The sequence below is a fragment of the Neovison vison genome, chromosome 12, assembly GCF_020171115.1.
Source record: "Neovison vison isolate M4711 chromosome 12, ASM_NN_V1, whole genome shotgun sequence".
Lineage (NCBI taxonomy): Eukaryota > Metazoa > Chordata > Mammalia > Carnivora > Mustelidae > Neogale > Neogale vison.
Window position 1 is genome coordinate 143,682,050 of NC_058102.1, and position 18,072 is coordinate 143,700,121.

Consider the following 18,072-nt stretch of genomic DNA (forward strand, 5'->3'; position numbering starts at 1 on the left):
GATTGGTCACCTGAATCGGTCGAGGAAATGTCTGTCTCAACAGATTCCAGGGTGACCAAACGACACTAGCTTCCCATGGACTGCCCGAGTTAATGCAGGTGGATGCCTTAGCTTTTCTGTACCACCTTGCGTGCACACACCCTGAGTTTAAAAAGACCTTCCCGGGCGCCTGGGTGGCTCAGTGGGTTAAGCCGCTGCCTTCGGCTCAGGTCATGATCTCAGGGTCCTGGGATCGAGTCCCGCATCGGGCTCTCTGCTCAGCAGGGAGCCTGCTTCCTCCTCTCTCTGCCTGCCTCTCTGCCTACTTGTGATCTCTCTCTGTCAAATTAATAAATAAAAATCTTAAAAAAAAAAAAAAAAAAGACCTTCCCAAGCAGAGACTAACTTTGCTCAAAATATATAAGCACACTCACTGAATGAAGTTGGAAAAGAAAAGAAAAATCAGACTTACTTCAACAGAGCCTGAGTAGTTTTAAGGCAAACTGAGAAGTCAGTAAATAGAAACCGATCCTGTGTATCATGGACGTAATGGCTATTGGCTGGATCCATGATTAGAAGTGCTGACCCAAGGAGTTACTAGGAGGGAGGGTTTACAGTGTTCTCAAATACAAATGATCAGCCCTCAACTCCTACCACCTTCTCCCCGGGATCCTGAATCAGTGAAATGGGTATTTGCAGGAAGAGTTAGGGGTAGGCCCACTTACATTTTTTTTTTTTTTTAAAGCACCCCTGGTGATTCTGATGCCCATATTGGTTTGAAAACTACTAGCCGGATCATCAAATGCTCTCAAATATAGATGCAATTTATGAAGTGTTCATTCCATGTAATTATTCAGTTTCCATATAATTATTTTCTCCCTTGTATGAACCAAAAGAAAATAGAGCTTTTGATTAAAAAAAAAAAAATCATTCACTAATAGCACTTAAACTTGTTTCTGTAACTTCAGAAGCTGATCAAGGTAATTTTGGAAGGAATATTCTATATAAAATCTCTAGAAATGATCAGAAATCTTGCTTTCTGACTCTTCAGATCACAACGGTTGATGTAACCTCTACTTTTGACTTTGCATTTCCAAACTTAGAAACCGGAGATACTTAAATTAAAATCTGAAATTAATCAGGATGCTTTGCTATTAGCTTTACTAATATTACCTAGAATGTGGGTACATGTTCAGCGGTCTGCAATCCAATAGCAATTTCTGAGTATACTATTTTCTAAATGGTGTAAGAAATTCACAAAACTTGTCCTCATAATTCAGTCTTTCCCTTACTATCAGTGAATTTCAAGGATTTGTTTATGATTTTTAAAAACTTTTGTGAGGCTTGCCAGTACCTCTTCTACTGAACTAGCACATCCTGGCAAATGTCCCCCAATACCCACCCGTCCAGCCAAGAAAACTTAAGGTGATTATGTGTGTGATTTTTTTTTTAATTGTATAATTCATTTATACAGAGAAATCATTGGATTATCTATTTACAGTCTTTTTCAATTTTCATTTCCACTGGCCAGACAGAGTTCACGTAATAGTCAACATTTACTTGAGTGGATCACCAATATAGATCTGCCATGACACAGGGCTTTAGTTTTCCTTCCTTAAATACTATGCCTCATTTGAACAGAAACACTTTACAGGAAAAGATTCATTAGTCTTTTTTCCCCTCTTGTGAATAAATCCACCAAAACTGATCTAATATGGTCAAATTTTCAACACATTTCATGTTTCCTTTCAAACCCATAAACCAAGGCAAATAAAAGTCACTTCCCCCAAGCCTTCTACGACTTACTACAGACCCTCAAGTTTAGCTTTTACTATCTCCTTTCATGTTCTGGTGCAACCAGACATTTTTACTTTAAGACAAAACTACTCACTCTCTTAGGCCCTCTTTTTTTGTGTGTACAGTTTTTCTAAACTTACTATCAGTCAACTGCCTCCCCTCTGAAACTTCCAACAAAAACCTTACGGCGTTTTTCTTTCGGTAGTCCCAAATACATGGGAGTCATTTCCCGTGTATTCACCACTCTGACGGGCTACACTTTAAAAATTGCAATGTTCTTAATTGGCTCAAAAACAGTATGGCTTGGTTTCACTTGGTAAAGTTAATATGATTAAAAAAAAAGATATATATATATATATACACACACATATATATATATATATACACACACATACATACACACACATTTTTAATCAAAGAAGAAAAATAAAGACATGCCAATTTGAAAAGGCAAAGGCATCAAAGTAAAAAAATAAAAGCAGACACTAAAAACTACTTTACAGATTAAAAAAATTAAATAATTGGCAGGTTAAATGGATGAAAAATGAGGAATGTGCAGTGAAAAACAAATATAAGGCATTCCAGTTGATAAAACGGAAAACTTGATGAGTTTTATGCTTTGTTCTCCAAGGACTTTATGTTTCAGTGTAAGTTCTGAAATATCATAAACATACACTGCAGGAAGATTTTAGGTGCCAATGCTACAATTTCAAATCTGCAAACAAAGTTTATCAGAGAAACACTGGTAAAATCCCAGTATTTGCAAAACTTTGGTTTTTGGCAAATATTGTAAATATCACAATTGGCTGGTATTAGAGAATCATGATGAACGCAGGATAAGGAGAAAATCCATTTCATAAATATTTCATTTGATTAAAAATACCAGGTTTGCATGTTCTAAATAATCTGGGGAAAACATCTTTAAAAAAAAAAAAAAGGCTACAGTTTAATAGCAAACTGCACGTATCTTTAGCTGCCATTAAAAAAAAAAAAAAGGAACAACCACCCAAACCAACCAAAAACATAACAAATGTTAAGACTGGTATTAAGCAGTCCTGCAGTGCTCCCATGCTCACATTATAAGAAAAAACAAACTGTACACATTTATAAATAAACAGTCTCTCCACCAGCGACTACACAGAACTTCCTTTACACCAGAGTCTCTTTCCGTCTGCCGTTGAACTGGGCTCTGTGTCTCGCCTTTCGGAAGCCGGGCTGCGTTTGGGGAACTTCTGCACTCTTCACGTCCTCTGCTGTGTGCACTGGGCAGCCGCTCTCTGAAGCGTCTCCAGCGCCTTGGACCTGAGTCACACTAGATGCCGTGGACACCCTTCTCTGGGCTCGGACGTTGCCAGCAGAGGGGCTGTTCTCCTCGCCCTCCTCGTGGAGCTCCGGCAAGCCCTGCGGCTCGGCTGGGCCAGCGGCCTGCTGGAAAGGAGCAATGGCGGCGCGGATGCAGTTGAACCACTGCTGCTTGTGGAACACGTCATTGGCCTGCAGAGTGTGTGACTGGCCCGGGGAGGGGTCTTGGAAGCGAACTCTGAAGATATTTTTAGCTAGAAGAATAAAAAATGTCAAAAAGACTTTTTGAAAAGCTTACTGAAAAGTCAAGTCAGCCTACAGTCTTAATATGGGCGGTGGTGTTCCTATGCCAGGCCCGCCCCTTAGGCAGACACATCCAGTAAAGCCCACCAGTCACTCATGCGATGCGCCTGCGGGGGTCAGAGCAGCAAAGCACCTGACAACTGTTCCAGGGGCGGAACAGGTAGGTACGGGACAATGAAATCCATTTCATTAACAACTTTTTGTGTAAGGACAGAATTCTTAAAGATTAAAGCTAAATTCATTTACATTCTGAGTTTCTGTTTATGTAAAACTACCTTAAAGCTTGTATTTTTACCTTTATCTGAGTTGCTGAAAGCCCCTCGGAAGGACCCTCCCATCCTCACATCTCCATCCTGCAGGTCTTCCAAGACCAGCTCTTGGACAGGGATTGGCTGCCGATAAACCTGGTAGAAGTGACGCTCATTTCGTGTAACAGGCCGAGTCAAAACCAAGATGTCTTGAAACAGGAATATGTAAAGTTTCTAGAGAAACAAGAAACAAATACATCCTAAATGTGAAACTTTGTGATTTTAAGTGAGTGAAATCCATCCTTACAAATGACCCCATAAAGACCGTGATTTCAAGGCTACGCATGTTCTACTTGGAGAACTTTTCTGATCTCAGATGATATAAAACTTATTTTTATCAGTACATAACATTAGATTAAGGATTCACCTTTACTTAAAACTGAGTAAACTCCATGCACCACAAAGACCTACCAGTAGTAACACACCTGGAAACACCAGTATCGTAGACCAGTTTTCTAACAAAATAAGGATTAAAAAAATGCAAGCTGGTAAATGTTAATGGTTCTTTTTGTCCCACAGAAATGTAAGCTTTATAGAACAATTAGGCTTCATGATAGAAATCAGAGATGTCAGGTTTCAACTTTTTCCAAAAAGAACCTCAACTTCTAAATTGGGTCTCTAGGGGCAAACAGGTAATGGGGATGAAGGAGAGCACTTGTGAGGAGCACTGCAGATGTATGGAATTGTTGAATCACTATATTGTACACTTGAACTTAGTACTACCCTGTATGTTAACAAACTGGAATTAAAATAAAAACTTAAAAGAAACCCCAAAAACCCCAAACCCAAATAACTGGGCTTCTTTCTGAAAAGCACCTAATGAGAAAAAAAACCATTCCACTGGGGCGCCTGGGTGGCTCAGTCAGTTAAGTGTCTGACTCTTGGTTTTAGCTCAGGTCGTGATCTCAGGGTCATGAGATCGAGCCCCATGTCAGGCTCCACGCAGGGCATGGAATCTGCTTGGGATTCTCTCTCCCTCTCTCTCTGCCCCTCCCCCAGCTGGGTGCTCTCTGTCTCAAATAAATAAATAAATCGTAAAAAAAAATTTCCATGCTTACATTTTATTCTAGCAGGTACTTTTATAATTAATATTTAAAAAATTAGTTTGCTTTCATTCAATCTACTGTAGAAATTTGTTTAGTAGTGCTAAAAGCTACTTCCATCACTATATACTCTTTGAAAAATTTTCTGAAGGATATGCTTTTTTATTATAAAACTAGTAATTTATTTAGAAAGGAACTCCTAGCCAAACAAGTTGATTTATGATTCAACACTAAAAAATAAAGTACAAAATGCTCTGCACCAAGACATTTAAGTCATTCTGTCACAAAAGAAACCAAAGTTTGCTTTATGAAAGCTGTTAACATAAAACAAAAGCCGGTATCCTTCTTTCACTGTCTGATGAATTTATTTTAAAGCCTGCTCCATGACTGAGGCAGAAAAAAATGAACAAGGCAGAAGGATGAAAGGAACAGCTTCGGATTAGTGAGTATGAAAATATGCTCACGTGTCCACTTTTATTCTTCAGCTCCCCGTGGCAGAGTAATACTTTGCTCGCTTCAATTCTAGGATCCTTCTGCTTTTCATCTAGATACTCCAGCTTGTGAATGTAGTACTGGCACTCTGATTCACCTTTCTTCAAGTTGATATCAGAGAGAACTCCTTGTATTATCAATATCTAGAAATCAAGAAATCAATGAAGCATTTTCAGCATATTAACTTTACTCTGTTTCCCTGCAGGGCTAAAACATTCTATTAAAATGACTGAAAAGCTTGAAGGGACTCTAGAAATCTGGTAATTCAGTCAGTCCCTTCATTTTACAGATGAAAAAACAGCCTCAGCTAAATTAGATGATTTGCCCAAAGTTATACAGCTAGCTAGTGGAAGAGAGCAGATATTAGCATCGAGTCTTTTGATTAAAATACAAGTATACAGTACGTCTGGTCTCTTTATTGCTTAGTGCATTACTGCATTGGGTACTTAAAAAACCAAGAGAACGTTTCACCACGCTGCCCAATGCCTAAGATTTGAGAGTGTCGCTGTATCCCTTTCTAAGGCCAGCTAATATATATAACCTTGAAAAACATATGAATCATTTACTGGACTTACAGCTTCCTCCAGAGGCTGAACATCAGGGTGGTCTTTTGGAGTGTGTCTAAGAATTTCTTTTAACAGTAAAGGGTATTTGACCAAACGACTCCGGGGAATATCTAGGAAGCTCCAAAGATCAAGTTTTCGGCTGAAAGGAGACTCCAGGCATCGCTGGAGGAAGTCTTGGACTCGGGGATCTTGTTTCTTCTGATCAAGAAGAGCTTTGGCCGCCAGCTGGTTACTACAGTAGCCTTTGTAAGCATTCAAGCCTGGCAACTGAAGAAGAGCAAGAGAAAACATGGTGTGACACATGTTTTGTGAAAACAACAAACAGAATTTACAGCTCATTCTCAAAGTTTAAGTAAGCTGCGAAAATCTCCCTGCACGTGGTAACTGGGTAGGGTAGTGTGTTCTGAAGCAACATCGGAAGGTCCTTTTCTAATTTCCCTATAATGTGACTAAATCCAACTGAAGACCCATGACTTCTACTTTCTCGCAGCCTCAGTTGATGCTAGTCTTTTCTATTCTCAGGGCATCTGAGTTCCTCTACCAGGGACATCACCACCCTTGAGACTGTGTATGTACTTGACGATCCTTTCTCTAGATTATAAATGTAGAGACGTCTGTCATCACTGAATCCCCAGTGGTCCCTCCTAGAATAGCACTAGCTATTAACTCAAATGTTAATGGAACAAAACAGATTAACACGGGAATTGTGTCCAAAGAGGGACATATTTTTAAAACAAATAAAATCATATCATTCGTAAAGTATTTTTTTAAGTAAACACCATAACTTCTCACAGTGTTTACTTGGCATATATGTAAAAAACCATTTTGTGTAAGCAATGCACTACATACCCAGTTCACAAGAATGTGACCGATTTGCTCTACTGTTCCACCAGGTTTGGTTGCTTCTCCTATTCTTGCCAGTAAGTCTGAAATGCAAAAAGGGCAGAAATCTCAATAACAAATTTATTTAGGAAAATAAATAAATATGTATTTATTTATTTAGGAAAATAAATAAATAAATAAAAAATAAATATGTATTTATTTATTTAGGAAAATAAATAATTCAGCACTAATAAGTCAGAAGTTTATATTTAAAACAACTTGTGTTGGGGCGCCTGGGTAGCTCAGCTGCATAAGCATCTGGCTCTTGATTTCAGATCATGTCATGATCTCAGGGTCATGAGAAAAAGCCCCATGTCGGGCTCTGTCCTGGGCCTGGAACCTGCTTGAGATTCTCTCTCTCCCTCTTCCTCTGCCCCTTCCCACCCCACCCAGTTTGCTCTCTCTAAACAACCACCACCACCACAACAACCACCTCCGTTAATGCTGTTCAGATATGAATGAAAATTAAATAGCATCTTTTACCTTCGTGGAGAGGTATGTAAGCATCCAAATCACCAAATATATGGGTGAGTTCCTCTTCTGACATAATAGACAGCTTTAACATAGGGTCATGGTAGGCCTATCAGAAGGGGAGAAGTATGTCACCAAAGAAATCAAGCAAATAAAACATGATGAGAGACCTTCCTTGAACGCAAACATGACTAACTATATAAAAGCTACGCGTGGATTCTATTTGTGATACATAAAAGAAACTACTCAAACACATTCTCTTACTGATACTCATATTTGAAGAGATTTGAAGCCATATAAGAAGTTTGTAATTTGTGAAATATAATTTTTTACAACTAGGGCATGTGATAAAAAGTTATTTACTGACCTTCCTCGCAAGTTTGAGATCCTCAATTAAATCCTGTTCACCTCGGGACATTTCATATATCGCCTAAAGAGGAAAAAAAAAAATCCAGCAAACATTATAGGTCATTGCTTCTTTTGAGAAAGAAAAATTATAGGCAATGGCTATTTATCATTATTTAACTGATGTTTTAAAGTGACTCCGTGTGAAAACTATCATTCAGAATGGAATCTCAACTAAGAGGCTGCCATCATGTCTTACAACTTCACTCCATTAGAGTTAACTTTAATGACCACCACTGCTCAGAGCGCTGCTGCCCAGCGTGGGTGATGGGTCATGACTGAGGTATTAAAGCACAGCTGATTTCTGCCTTAAGCATTAGTTTGCTATTCTTCTGACAAAACACATGTTTAAAACACAGGGACGATTTTTTTTAAGTATAAGCCAATAAATACAGCCTTGCTACTGAATGCCAGCTTACCTCTTGTCGTTTGATTTCTTTGGTAGTTAAAGACTCTTTCATATTGACGTCTAACATCTCTGACCACAGGACGCTGCTTCTCCTTTTGGCAGGTGTTGGGACTGTTGATCTGCTTGATAACTTCTGGGCAGAAGCCGGGGATCTGCTGTCACCACGAAGGGTAAATGACTTAAAATTAAAAACAAAACAAAACAAAAAAAAAACAAAAGAAGGAAAAGAAAGAAAAGAAAGAAAAAGAGGTGAACAAAAGAGAGAGTTAAAGGATATAGTAATTATTCCTTTTTCTTAAAAAAAATAGACAAATTAAAAACAAAGTTCTGAGAATTTCTCAAGCTTCAATCTACTATTCTAAAATATTTATCAGCCAAAAATCACATTTCTGGGAATAAAAACTACCTAAGACTGCTTTGATATAAGATGTAACGTAATATAATGGAGTTATATAAATACCATTCTTGTAAAAATATTCCTTACTAGCATGTTAAAAAAAACCCCAAAACTTTATGTTCAAATGTAACAGTGTAAAACTGTTTGAACAACTCAAAGAAAAATACAAATTTTAGGCTTCTGTAGAAAGTCCCCTTACTACATTACTCACCTCTCAGCCCCATCCCTTGCTTACCTGAATTGTCTGACCAAAGCGCCGGACTGCTCCATTTCTTACAGGAGAGATCAAATTTGCCAAGGATGTGACCCGAGCGAGAGGTCGAACTCTTTTATTGCTTGGCTCCTGTAAAAACAAAAACAGATTACACTAAATGTGTGTTTAGGTGTAATGGCTTCAAACAAGTTTGGACAAAGTTGAACACTCTCAAAAACCAATATTTGTACATTATAAAATAGAGAAACATGAAACTCTGAAAATGAATGTTGTCCTTTATTGTTAAAATACTAAGAACACTATTGAGTAACCAGTAAACTATTAAAAAAACTAATGGTATGAGAAAGGCCAGCTAAGTATCACTTTGAGAACAGAACAAATATTATCACTGCATAAAAGAAAAACTAAAATGAAAACAAAGACACTAGATTCCAGAATTCTACAGAACTTTTTAGTTTAATAATAGTCACTTTTAAAAAGTACCTGATTATTATGAAAAATTTCAAACACACACAAATGTGAAAAGTAACAGCATCATGGTTCCCAGTACTTATCCCTCGGCTTCAGCAGTTTTTGGTGTGAGAATTGCATCACCTATTTTAAAGCCAATCCCAGACATCATATCATTTCATTCTTAAGTACTTCAGTTAGAGAATCGCTTTTAAATGAACCTATCTGCTGCTGGAACGGGCCAACTCGGAAGGAAGAGCATCCCTGTCGCGGGATGTACGCAAGCAGAGGCAGGACAGGGTTAGGAGAGAACTCAGGGTCTGGATCAGACCGACTGGGCCCAAATCCTGGTTCTAGCACTTGCTAGGGAATGTCCTGGGCCTCAGTCTTCTCATATGTGAAATGGGATTAATATCAGACCTTCTCTTATATAGTTGTTGTGAAGATTAAGTAAGATATGTTTAAGTGGCCTGAACAATGCCTAGAACACATTAAGTTTCTGCTATTACTAACATTCTTAAAAATATTTCCACTTACTACATAAACACTGGGATTTATGAATAATTAGGTTCTCTTTCAAATATTTAATTTGTTAACTTCAAGGAAAAACAAATACAAGCTGAGAAGAAATAGTTATTCTACACATATTGTCTCAAAAATAATACTTTAGTAAACACATCACTTAATCATTCAAGAATCTCAAAACTTTACAGATCACATTATTTTAATTTTACTGCTAGGGAAATGGAGGGACAGCATTAGGTGACTCCTACAGCTACTGAAATAAAGAACATCAGGTCTGTCCTTTTATATGTCTAAGGAATATATTTATTTGTATTTGGTGCTTTTGACAACTGTGGCACACTTGACAAAATAATTCTGATGATAATTCAGAAGGATATATAATTAAAAAGATAAAATAAAAATAAATGTAAAAATTACCGTTTAAAAATGACAGATGAAAACTTTTCTTCTAAAAATTCTTTGATATGACTAATGTCATATAAAAAACTAAGGGGTGAGAAAATGGGAGTAAAAATAGTCCTCTTACTACTAATTTAAGAATAAAATGGCAGAAAGAGTTAAAATTCTCTGGAAAGAACCTTCAATGATTTGAATCTTCAATGACGCAAGGCCTATTATAACTCCTAAAGGTACACATTCATATCAGAAGGGAATGTGACTTACTAAGTAAGGAGACTGGGCAGATAAGGCCTTCAAAGACCAGCTCCAAAGACCTGAGCTGGTCTTTGAAGGCCCTAAGAGGTAGAGTTATAGACCAACTCTCACCCAACAAAGTAATTAACCCCAAAGTAAAACTTTGAATATAAAACCACTAATGTGCAAATGTTAAATGAACTAAAAAAGAAGCCTTCAAGATATGTAGTAAAATGACACACTGTGTGGCCAAGGACATGTGCGGATGCCTTTACAACACACATCTGTGCAAGACTGAAGTGACACATGCATGGGCAGAAGGTCCGGCAGAAGGCATTCCTTTCTATTTAGTAAAGACAGTACAAAGAGTCTTCTGTTTGAGCAGAGATATAATTACCTCCTCAAAAAGTAAGATATGCCAATGCTAACTAGAAACAAAGCAGTTGTCAGAAGGTTCTGTTCTACTTTTTGGAAACACGGGTTAATTCCTCTTCCCTGTTTAAAACTTAACAAATTTGACTTCCTAATAAGTCACAAGATCAGTCATTTCAACTTAACACATTTTTGGAAATGTGCTCTTCCCAGTGAACTTGGAAAGAAAAGTTAGTTTGAATGGGAGGACAAGAGTTTTGGGCCTATTTTATTTTGTTAAAATCAGGTTAATGATAAAAAATTCTTATCTTTATACGATCAGTTACTGTTCAACTACTTATTTCCTGGTAACTCAAAATTATGTGGTATTTAAAGTTAAGACTACAGAATTAAGATTTAATTGAATGTTAGTTATTATATAACAATTATATAAACAATAAAATGTTAATAAATAATAAAAAGTTAAGAGTAAAAAAAAAGTTAAATGTTAAATATATCTAAAACATCTTTCTGAAATTAATATGCAGTCCATTTAGGGTGGTGGGCTATTTATGGTGAGCAGTATTTGGTAGTTAAGTATGTTCTACAGTTCTTCAGAAAGCCATCTATCTCCCATCTTCACAAAGGACACGGCAGTCTTAGTTCATCTGATCTCAACTGTCTTGGTAAGAGTTCCAGGCTAGCTCAGTCACTAGAGCACAAGACTCTTCAAATGCCCTGGTAAGTAAGTAAGTAAGAGCAGTACTAAATCAGGAATGGGGGGCGGGGTAGCTACCTCTGTACTTTTCACACATGTTTTTGGGGGATCCAAAAGTAAAGGACCCACTCCCTCCCTAAAAGGACATATGTGAGGAATGTTTAGGAGACACAACACAAACTTTTAGAATATATATTTCAAGAGTATGAAAAATTTCAATAACTTAAAAAGTATGATTGAAATGTAAAGCTGAAGATGGTTCACCTCTAACCTTAGGATACACATACAGTATTTGAGAAAAAATATCACACAGAAGAAACTTCTGTAGCGAAGTGACACAGATTAGGCAGTCACCTATTATATTATAGGGTCACCTTAAAGGACGGAACAAAAATTTCTTTTAAAATACAGGTTAGGGGGGTGCCTGGGTGGCTCAGTGGGTTAATCCTCTGCCTTAGGCTCAGGTCATGATCTCAGGGTCCTGGGACAGAGCCCCACATCCGGCTCTGTGCTCGGCAGGGGGCCTGCTTCCTCCTCTCTGCCTCCTCTCTGCCTGTGTCTCTGCCTACTTGTGATTTCTGTCAAATAAATAAATAAAATCTTCAAAAAAAAAAATACAGGTTAGGATTCCACCTATGTAAGCTACAACCAAAAGGAGTTTTTCTTTAGAGATCCAGATGAACCGTCCAAATGATCTTGGTTTGGTTATTAAGAACCTAAAAATTAGCACTGGTCACAAAACTATTTCAAAGACAGAATTTTTTGAGAACTGATATTACACCCACATTTGCCACTTTGCACACACAGGATGCAGGCACAGTGTTTCGGGGTGAGGAAGGCAGAGAGGGGCAGGAGTCTACCTGTTCCACCATCACAAAAATAAGGCTTACGAGGTTTTGCTGCTGCTGTCATTACCAGTCTGCAGTGCTATTAACAGTGTCGTGGTAAATACAAAAAGCTTAAAAAGCGCCAGTGCAGATGGTGAAACTACATACTCTCCTCAAAAGACACTCTGAACATCTATGAGAATAAACAAGGAATACCAACAAGATTTCCATACACAAGAACTTTCTCCTATAGCCAATCTTCCATCAGGGCCAAAGTTCACAGAGATGGAAAAACACCCCAATACCTTGAACATAGATTTATGTTGTTTATTTTGGCGAGGTTTTAACCAGATTATCTAGTTCAGCCAGGCAATCACATGAATTATTTTAGCGAATCTGTTTTTAGACCGACTTTTTAACCAATTTATTTTGCTAATCCAGTTGTAAACAGAACATTGTTAAGATGCATTTTAAGTCTTTTACTAGGATGTACCTTGCACATAAAAACAAAAACATGGAAAACTTGTGAATGCAGTTTTTTTTTTTTTTTAAAATAAAAAGTTTCTTTCTACTAACGTCATGAAAGAGACTAGGAGGGTCTCTTCTATAGTCAACCAAATCAACACTTAAGAACAAACAAACAAAAAAATAGGGGCTCAGTCAGTAGAACATGAGACTCTTGACCCTGGGGTTATGAGTTTGAGCCCCACAATGGGCATAGAGTTTACTTAAAAAAAAAAAAAAAATCATAGTTAAAAACAAGAACAAAAAAACCAGTATATATCTGGGTTTATTTGTTTGGGTTATTGGATGCATAATCTCTCATTGGCAAGAACTTTAAAATAAGAAAAAAGAAAAGAAAAAATATTTATAAAAGGATAAAAGTTAAAATTACATAGGATTTCTTTGCTTTCTACTTAGAAATAGTCAGATTTAGTCATTTATTTAAAGGCTGTTATTGCTAGTACTAAGAACCTAATAACATTCCTGTGTTTTAAATCTTTGGAATAAATATATGCCAGAAACATGGCTGGTGCCCAATACCAACCAAAAAAGACTAGTTCTTGATGGTCCAAAAGATGATCAGTTTCAGTATTTACACTGATGACCATATAATGATTTGCCCTACTCAAAGGAAATGCTTACACATTTGAGAAAACTGAAACATAAAAGTAAAAACCAAACGGGAAAAACAAAACAAAACAAAACAAAACAAAAAACCCAAAGCTAAACTCTACCAAATGAAAGCATAACTCCTAAAGATGGCAGCACTGGAACTACCAGAAGATGTGTGTACGGACGATACTTGGCTGGCTGAGGCACAGGACAGACTGCACATACTGAAAATGTACCATTAGGTAAGTCTGGATACAAGTATATAACCACAAGACTATTACCACAATCAAGATAAGGATATAGTTGACTGAACGCAGGAACACCAATTGTCCTCTAGGTGATAATGTCCTATATACCATAGAGTAAGCAGTAAAAATAAGAGGATCCATATAGTATGAGATCAACTGTCAAAATTAAATAAAATGGCACAAAAATCACTTGACTTATTTTCCTAAGTGTTCATAAATACTTTTAAAACCATGACTTCAGACAATTAAAGCAGGAAGGGGAGAAGTAACCGAAATAATGGTTTCATGGTTTAAGTATTTTAACTTTTTCCTTTAAAAAAAAAAAAAAAGTTGCACACATAAACTTATTAGATATGGAAAGAAAAATAAAAACAAGGACGAGGTCAGACAGCATTTTAGTTTCCATCTGTTCACTGGTGTGAAACTTGCACTGAAGGTTTCCTTATTTTCCTTCTACCCCGAAACACAGTTCCGCAGACCAGGTAATAGAAGCGCAAGTTAAAAAGAACAAAGTGTTAAGCATCAGAAATGTGACCAATTTAACCAAATTTAGCAGCATACACATTGAAAATCCTGTCCTTTCTGTATAAGTCTGTGTGCACTCAAGCTTTGCTGTGTGGAAACCTACCCATACCGTAATCCCTAAACCTGTACCACGGAGCCAGACCCGCTCAAACCCGCACAGAAATCCAAGCCCTCCATCTTCACACGAAGACCAGAGGTTACGTTTAAGATCACCCTGTTAATACGCCGGGGGAAACCTGCGAAGTGCCCGAAAGCCTCCTTCGGACTCACCTCCTGCTCTCTGAAGGACTGATTGTTAACGTCCAGGACGCGTATGGTCCTCTTGATGGGCAGCAGACCTCCAACCTCGTCATGAGCCACCATGCTTCCCTCAGTGCCCCGCAAGCCCTCAGTCGCTGGGAGCTGAGCCGCCCTACAGCGCGGCAGCACCGGCGCACAGGCTGCCCCTCCGCGGCCCCGGCTCCCGGGCAGCCATCCGCCTCCGCTCTGCCGCAGCCGCGCGATCCGCCCAGACCTCGGGGCTCCGGGGGCGGGGCTGGGGGCGGAGCCTGTGCACACGTGACGCAGCGTGACGGACACGGCCCCCTCCGCCGCCCCCTTTTCTCCTGCAGGCGGCTCTAAGAGATTCCAAGAGATTGGCAATTTCTGCAGCAACTCAAGGCTCGAGGGAACCTTAGGTTAACGTCAAGGCCTTCCCGGTGGCGGCAGCATTCCGGAAGGGAACTAATTGCTGATCTACGTTATCTGCTCTAGCGCTCGCCACAGACGGGTCTTTTTCTCAGACCCTATCACTTAGAAAGAGATCCAGTGGCGGAAACTTGACAACTTCCAGGAAGAAAGCTGTAAGTCAAGTCCAGTGAGTGTGTGCACCAAAGAAAAGCCGGATGATTCAAGGAGCTTCTAGTGCGAGCCCATTCCCCACCGCGAGAGCAGCCAGGCCTTGCCTCTGTCCTTGGGAGCGGCCGGTGGGCACCGCGGGCGCAGGTCAGGTCGCCCGGTTGGTCAGGCGGCTCTCCCCAGGGCTGCGGGGCAAGAGCCGCGCTACCCCAGATTTCAACATCAGCGCTGCCCAGACGCAGGGGCACAAACCTTCCCTGTGTGCCTCAGAAGCGTGCTTTCTGTGCGACACATGTTTTACACCATAAATACAAAAAGGCGATTTCTAATAACGGAATCCTGCTCTATTCTGAAATGACTAATCTTGATAGCGTCCTCAAAGAGTCAAAAGGCCTTTTTAAAAACGTAACTTGCACTTTACTGGTAGAGAAATGAGGTCCACAGACGTGAAGTAACTTACCTCAGGTTACACATTAATGACAGTCTCTGGACTGTCTCTGGACAGGCTCCTCTTCTCTGGAAAAACACCACTTACGCTGATTTGATAGGCCTGCTGAGAAGCAGACTTTCTTCCTCAACAGAATGCACTGTATCCTATCTTGGAAGGTAGGATTTTATCTTAACTATATACACTACTATGGATGATACAATGCCAGTAATTTGCAAAAAAGTTTCTGTTCTCAGGATTTACTAGGATCAGAAAAATCTGACAAATCTATGGAGAAGGCACTCTTCTAGATATTGTAGATGATTTAAAAATAGATTTCATATTTGCTCCTAAAGTGCTAATAGACCATTAAGTAAAAGTAGGCTACACAAAGAGATAACTCATAACAGACAGCTTTTGAAACTTCCCACGTAAGTCGTACAGCTAGCTACAAGTGCCACAGGCGTTCAGGAGAAGCCGCTTCCAGCAGTCTTCTGAGCAGAGATGGGGTTGGGAAACATGCGACAGAAGACATTATAAGACGCTATTTGACTGGTGCTGGAAGGCCATGTTATGTTCTTTGGAGGCCCAAGTAAGGGAAAAGTGCACGGATTTCCCAGAAGAGCGTGAAGGAGTGAGCTCACACATTGCAGTCATGGGCTGTGGGTGAAGACAGATGAGCAGAGGATTTTATTGAGCAGGTGAGAGATAACAGAAGTTATGTTATGTGTAGGCTGATCTATCAGATGGTTTGAAAAATGACTGGGAACATAATACAAAAATCACAATCAATTATCAAGAAGTTACCCTAAGGTAGGGACAGTGGGAAAGGAAAAGGATACATGCAAGGGGCCACACACTGAAAAGTCAAAGAGACCCACAATTTTAAAGTTAGGAGGAGAACTATTAATGCACATAAAGAAATAAGGAAGAATGAGCTTTGAAAGAAAATTCTGAGTTTCATTTTTAGATCTACTGACGTGGTGGAAGAACATGAAAATGAAAATACTGGGCTAGTACTTGGAAATGCTGGACAAAGACTTGAAAGAGGCCAGAGGGCAGATTTGGACTGGGGAGTCACATACACGGGGATCAGAGTGGGAGCTAGGAGTGAATGAGATGCTTGGGAGAGAAAATCTGGACAAAAAGAACAAGGGTCTAAAGATCTAACTTTGGAGAGATGCCAAGGGAAAAAAGACTTATGCAAAAGGAATAGTCAGCAGAAAAGCAACATAGCAAGATGCCAAAGGAAGGAAAGGTGTTAATTACAGCAAAAAGGTTAAGAAGGGTAAGAAAAGATGCATGGACTTAGTGATTACAAGTTTAATGAGGCCCTGGAGTGTGCTAGTTCAGTGGACTAAAGACAGAAGGTATACCAAGCAGAATAAATAGGGAGCACAGACTATTTAGAATGACAAATAATCTATAAAAAACAATTTACTAAGGTCTGCAGGACGGTATAACTTTTTATAGGAAGCATTATGCTGCTCTTCTATAAATACCAATGTATTTTGTAGTCAAGATGATAATAATTCATCTTTTTGTTCTGAGATATTTAAAAAAAAATAATGGTGATTGGCTATATCTCATCATCTATCCTTTATTACCTGCCCATGCTTGTCACACACAGGTAGCTATGTTTGGCTTTAAGGCCCGCTGACGGTGTGGAGAAGCCAGTACTACACAGCGGTGAAGTGGAAGGAGCTCGGCGATCGTCAGAGCCCGTTCCCGGATTCATAATTTATAGGTAAGAACATGGACCTGCTCAAGCCCTCAAAGAGGCAAGGCTAGAACCCATGAGTCTGGTTCAGTTTCACTGGCTTAACATGATGCAAGTGAGGCCCATACCTGATGGCCACTGAGTTTCATAAGGGAATACAGTCCTTACACTCAGGGAGAGTAGGGAAGAAGCTGCTAGGGTGATCTCATGGGTCTATTACCTGACATCTCTTTCCAGTGTTTTTCTTTTTTTTTTTTTTAAAGATTTTACTTATTTATTTGACAGAGAGAGATCACAAGCAGGCAGAGAGGCAGGCAGAGAGAGAGGAGGAAGCAGGCTCCCCGCCGAGCAGAGAGCCCGATGCGGGCCTCGATCCCAGGACCCTGAGATCATGACCTGAGCCGAAGGCAGCAGCTTAACCCACTGAGCCACTCAGGTGCCCATTTTTCTATTTAGTTCTGAAAGAGGTACGGCCAAGATAGTAAGAAGGGATTTCTCTCATTTCTCTCCTTTAGCTGAGGAAAATGTAAAAACTGAAAGCCTACAGGAGCCACAAAGGATTTAATGGTGATAGTCACAGCACAAAAATCCCAATTCACCAACCCTACAATCTTCATCTCATTTTGCATGTTCAGGGTTGTCTTCCAAATATAACTGAGACAATGGCAGACAGCATCTTACAAAGCAACGACGAACAGAGGATGTTCAATGAGCACCTGAGTGATGAGCCTGGGACGCCAACAACGCTCCATAAAACCAGAGCTGAACGGGTCCTTGGAGGTCATTAACTTCTCCTCCTCTGTTTTCTTAGGAGGAAACTGAAGAACACCAGTGAAAAAAGGAAAGGAAAACAGTGTCCTGTCCCTGTGCTAGGAGCTTCATGCATGTTACTTGGCCAGCTTTATGAAGTGTGTGTTATTAGTACCATCTTACAGATGGAGGAAGCCGGGACTCAGGGCAAGAAACATGTCCAAAGCTGCAGAGTTAATCAGTGGCTGGACAGGCTTGAGTCTGGTCTGCCAGCTCCTGATACAGCACACCTTCCAGGTCAGATGGGAAATGCACTGCCATCAGCACACTCGGTGCACACTCGGTGCACACTCGGTGCTCAGTCAGGGCCGGCCGGC

At 39.5% G+C, this 18,072-nt stretch overlaps 1 protein-coding gene across 2 annotated transcripts in view; it reads right to left on the reverse strand.

Annotated features, from left to right (window-relative positions):
• Positions 1-1,408: 1,408 nt before the first annotated feature.
• The window catches only part of NET1 (neuroepithelial cell transforming 1), a 66,086-nt gene continuing 49,422 nt past the window's right edge, over positions 1,409-18,072 (reverse strand). Inside the window, exons 1-10 of one of the 2 annotated variants that reach the window (XM_044227548.1) lie at positions 14,232-14,433; positions 8,590-8,697; positions 7,968-8,135; positions 7,511-7,573; positions 7,156-7,252; positions 6,640-6,716; positions 5,800-6,057; positions 5,197-5,367; positions 3,677-3,863; positions 1,409-3,332 (exon numbers count right to left, since the gene is read on the reverse strand). In XM_044227548.1, the coding sequence (XP_044083483.1) occupies positions 2,926-3,332; positions 3,677-3,863; positions 5,197-5,367; positions 5,800-6,057; positions 6,640-6,716; positions 7,156-7,252; positions 7,511-7,573; positions 7,968-8,135; positions 8,590-8,697; positions 14,232-14,324 (1,629 nt within the window). In that variant the 5' untranslated portion in view covers positions 14,325-14,433 and the 3' untranslated portion in view covers positions 1,409-2,925. Of the gene's footprint in view, positions 3,333-3,676; positions 3,864-5,196; positions 5,368-5,799; positions 6,058-6,639; positions 6,717-7,155; positions 7,253-7,510; positions 7,574-7,967; positions 8,136-8,589; positions 8,698-14,231; positions 14,434-18,072 lie in introns of those variants that run through there. The other variant, XM_044227547.1, reaches the window with a different exon arrangement.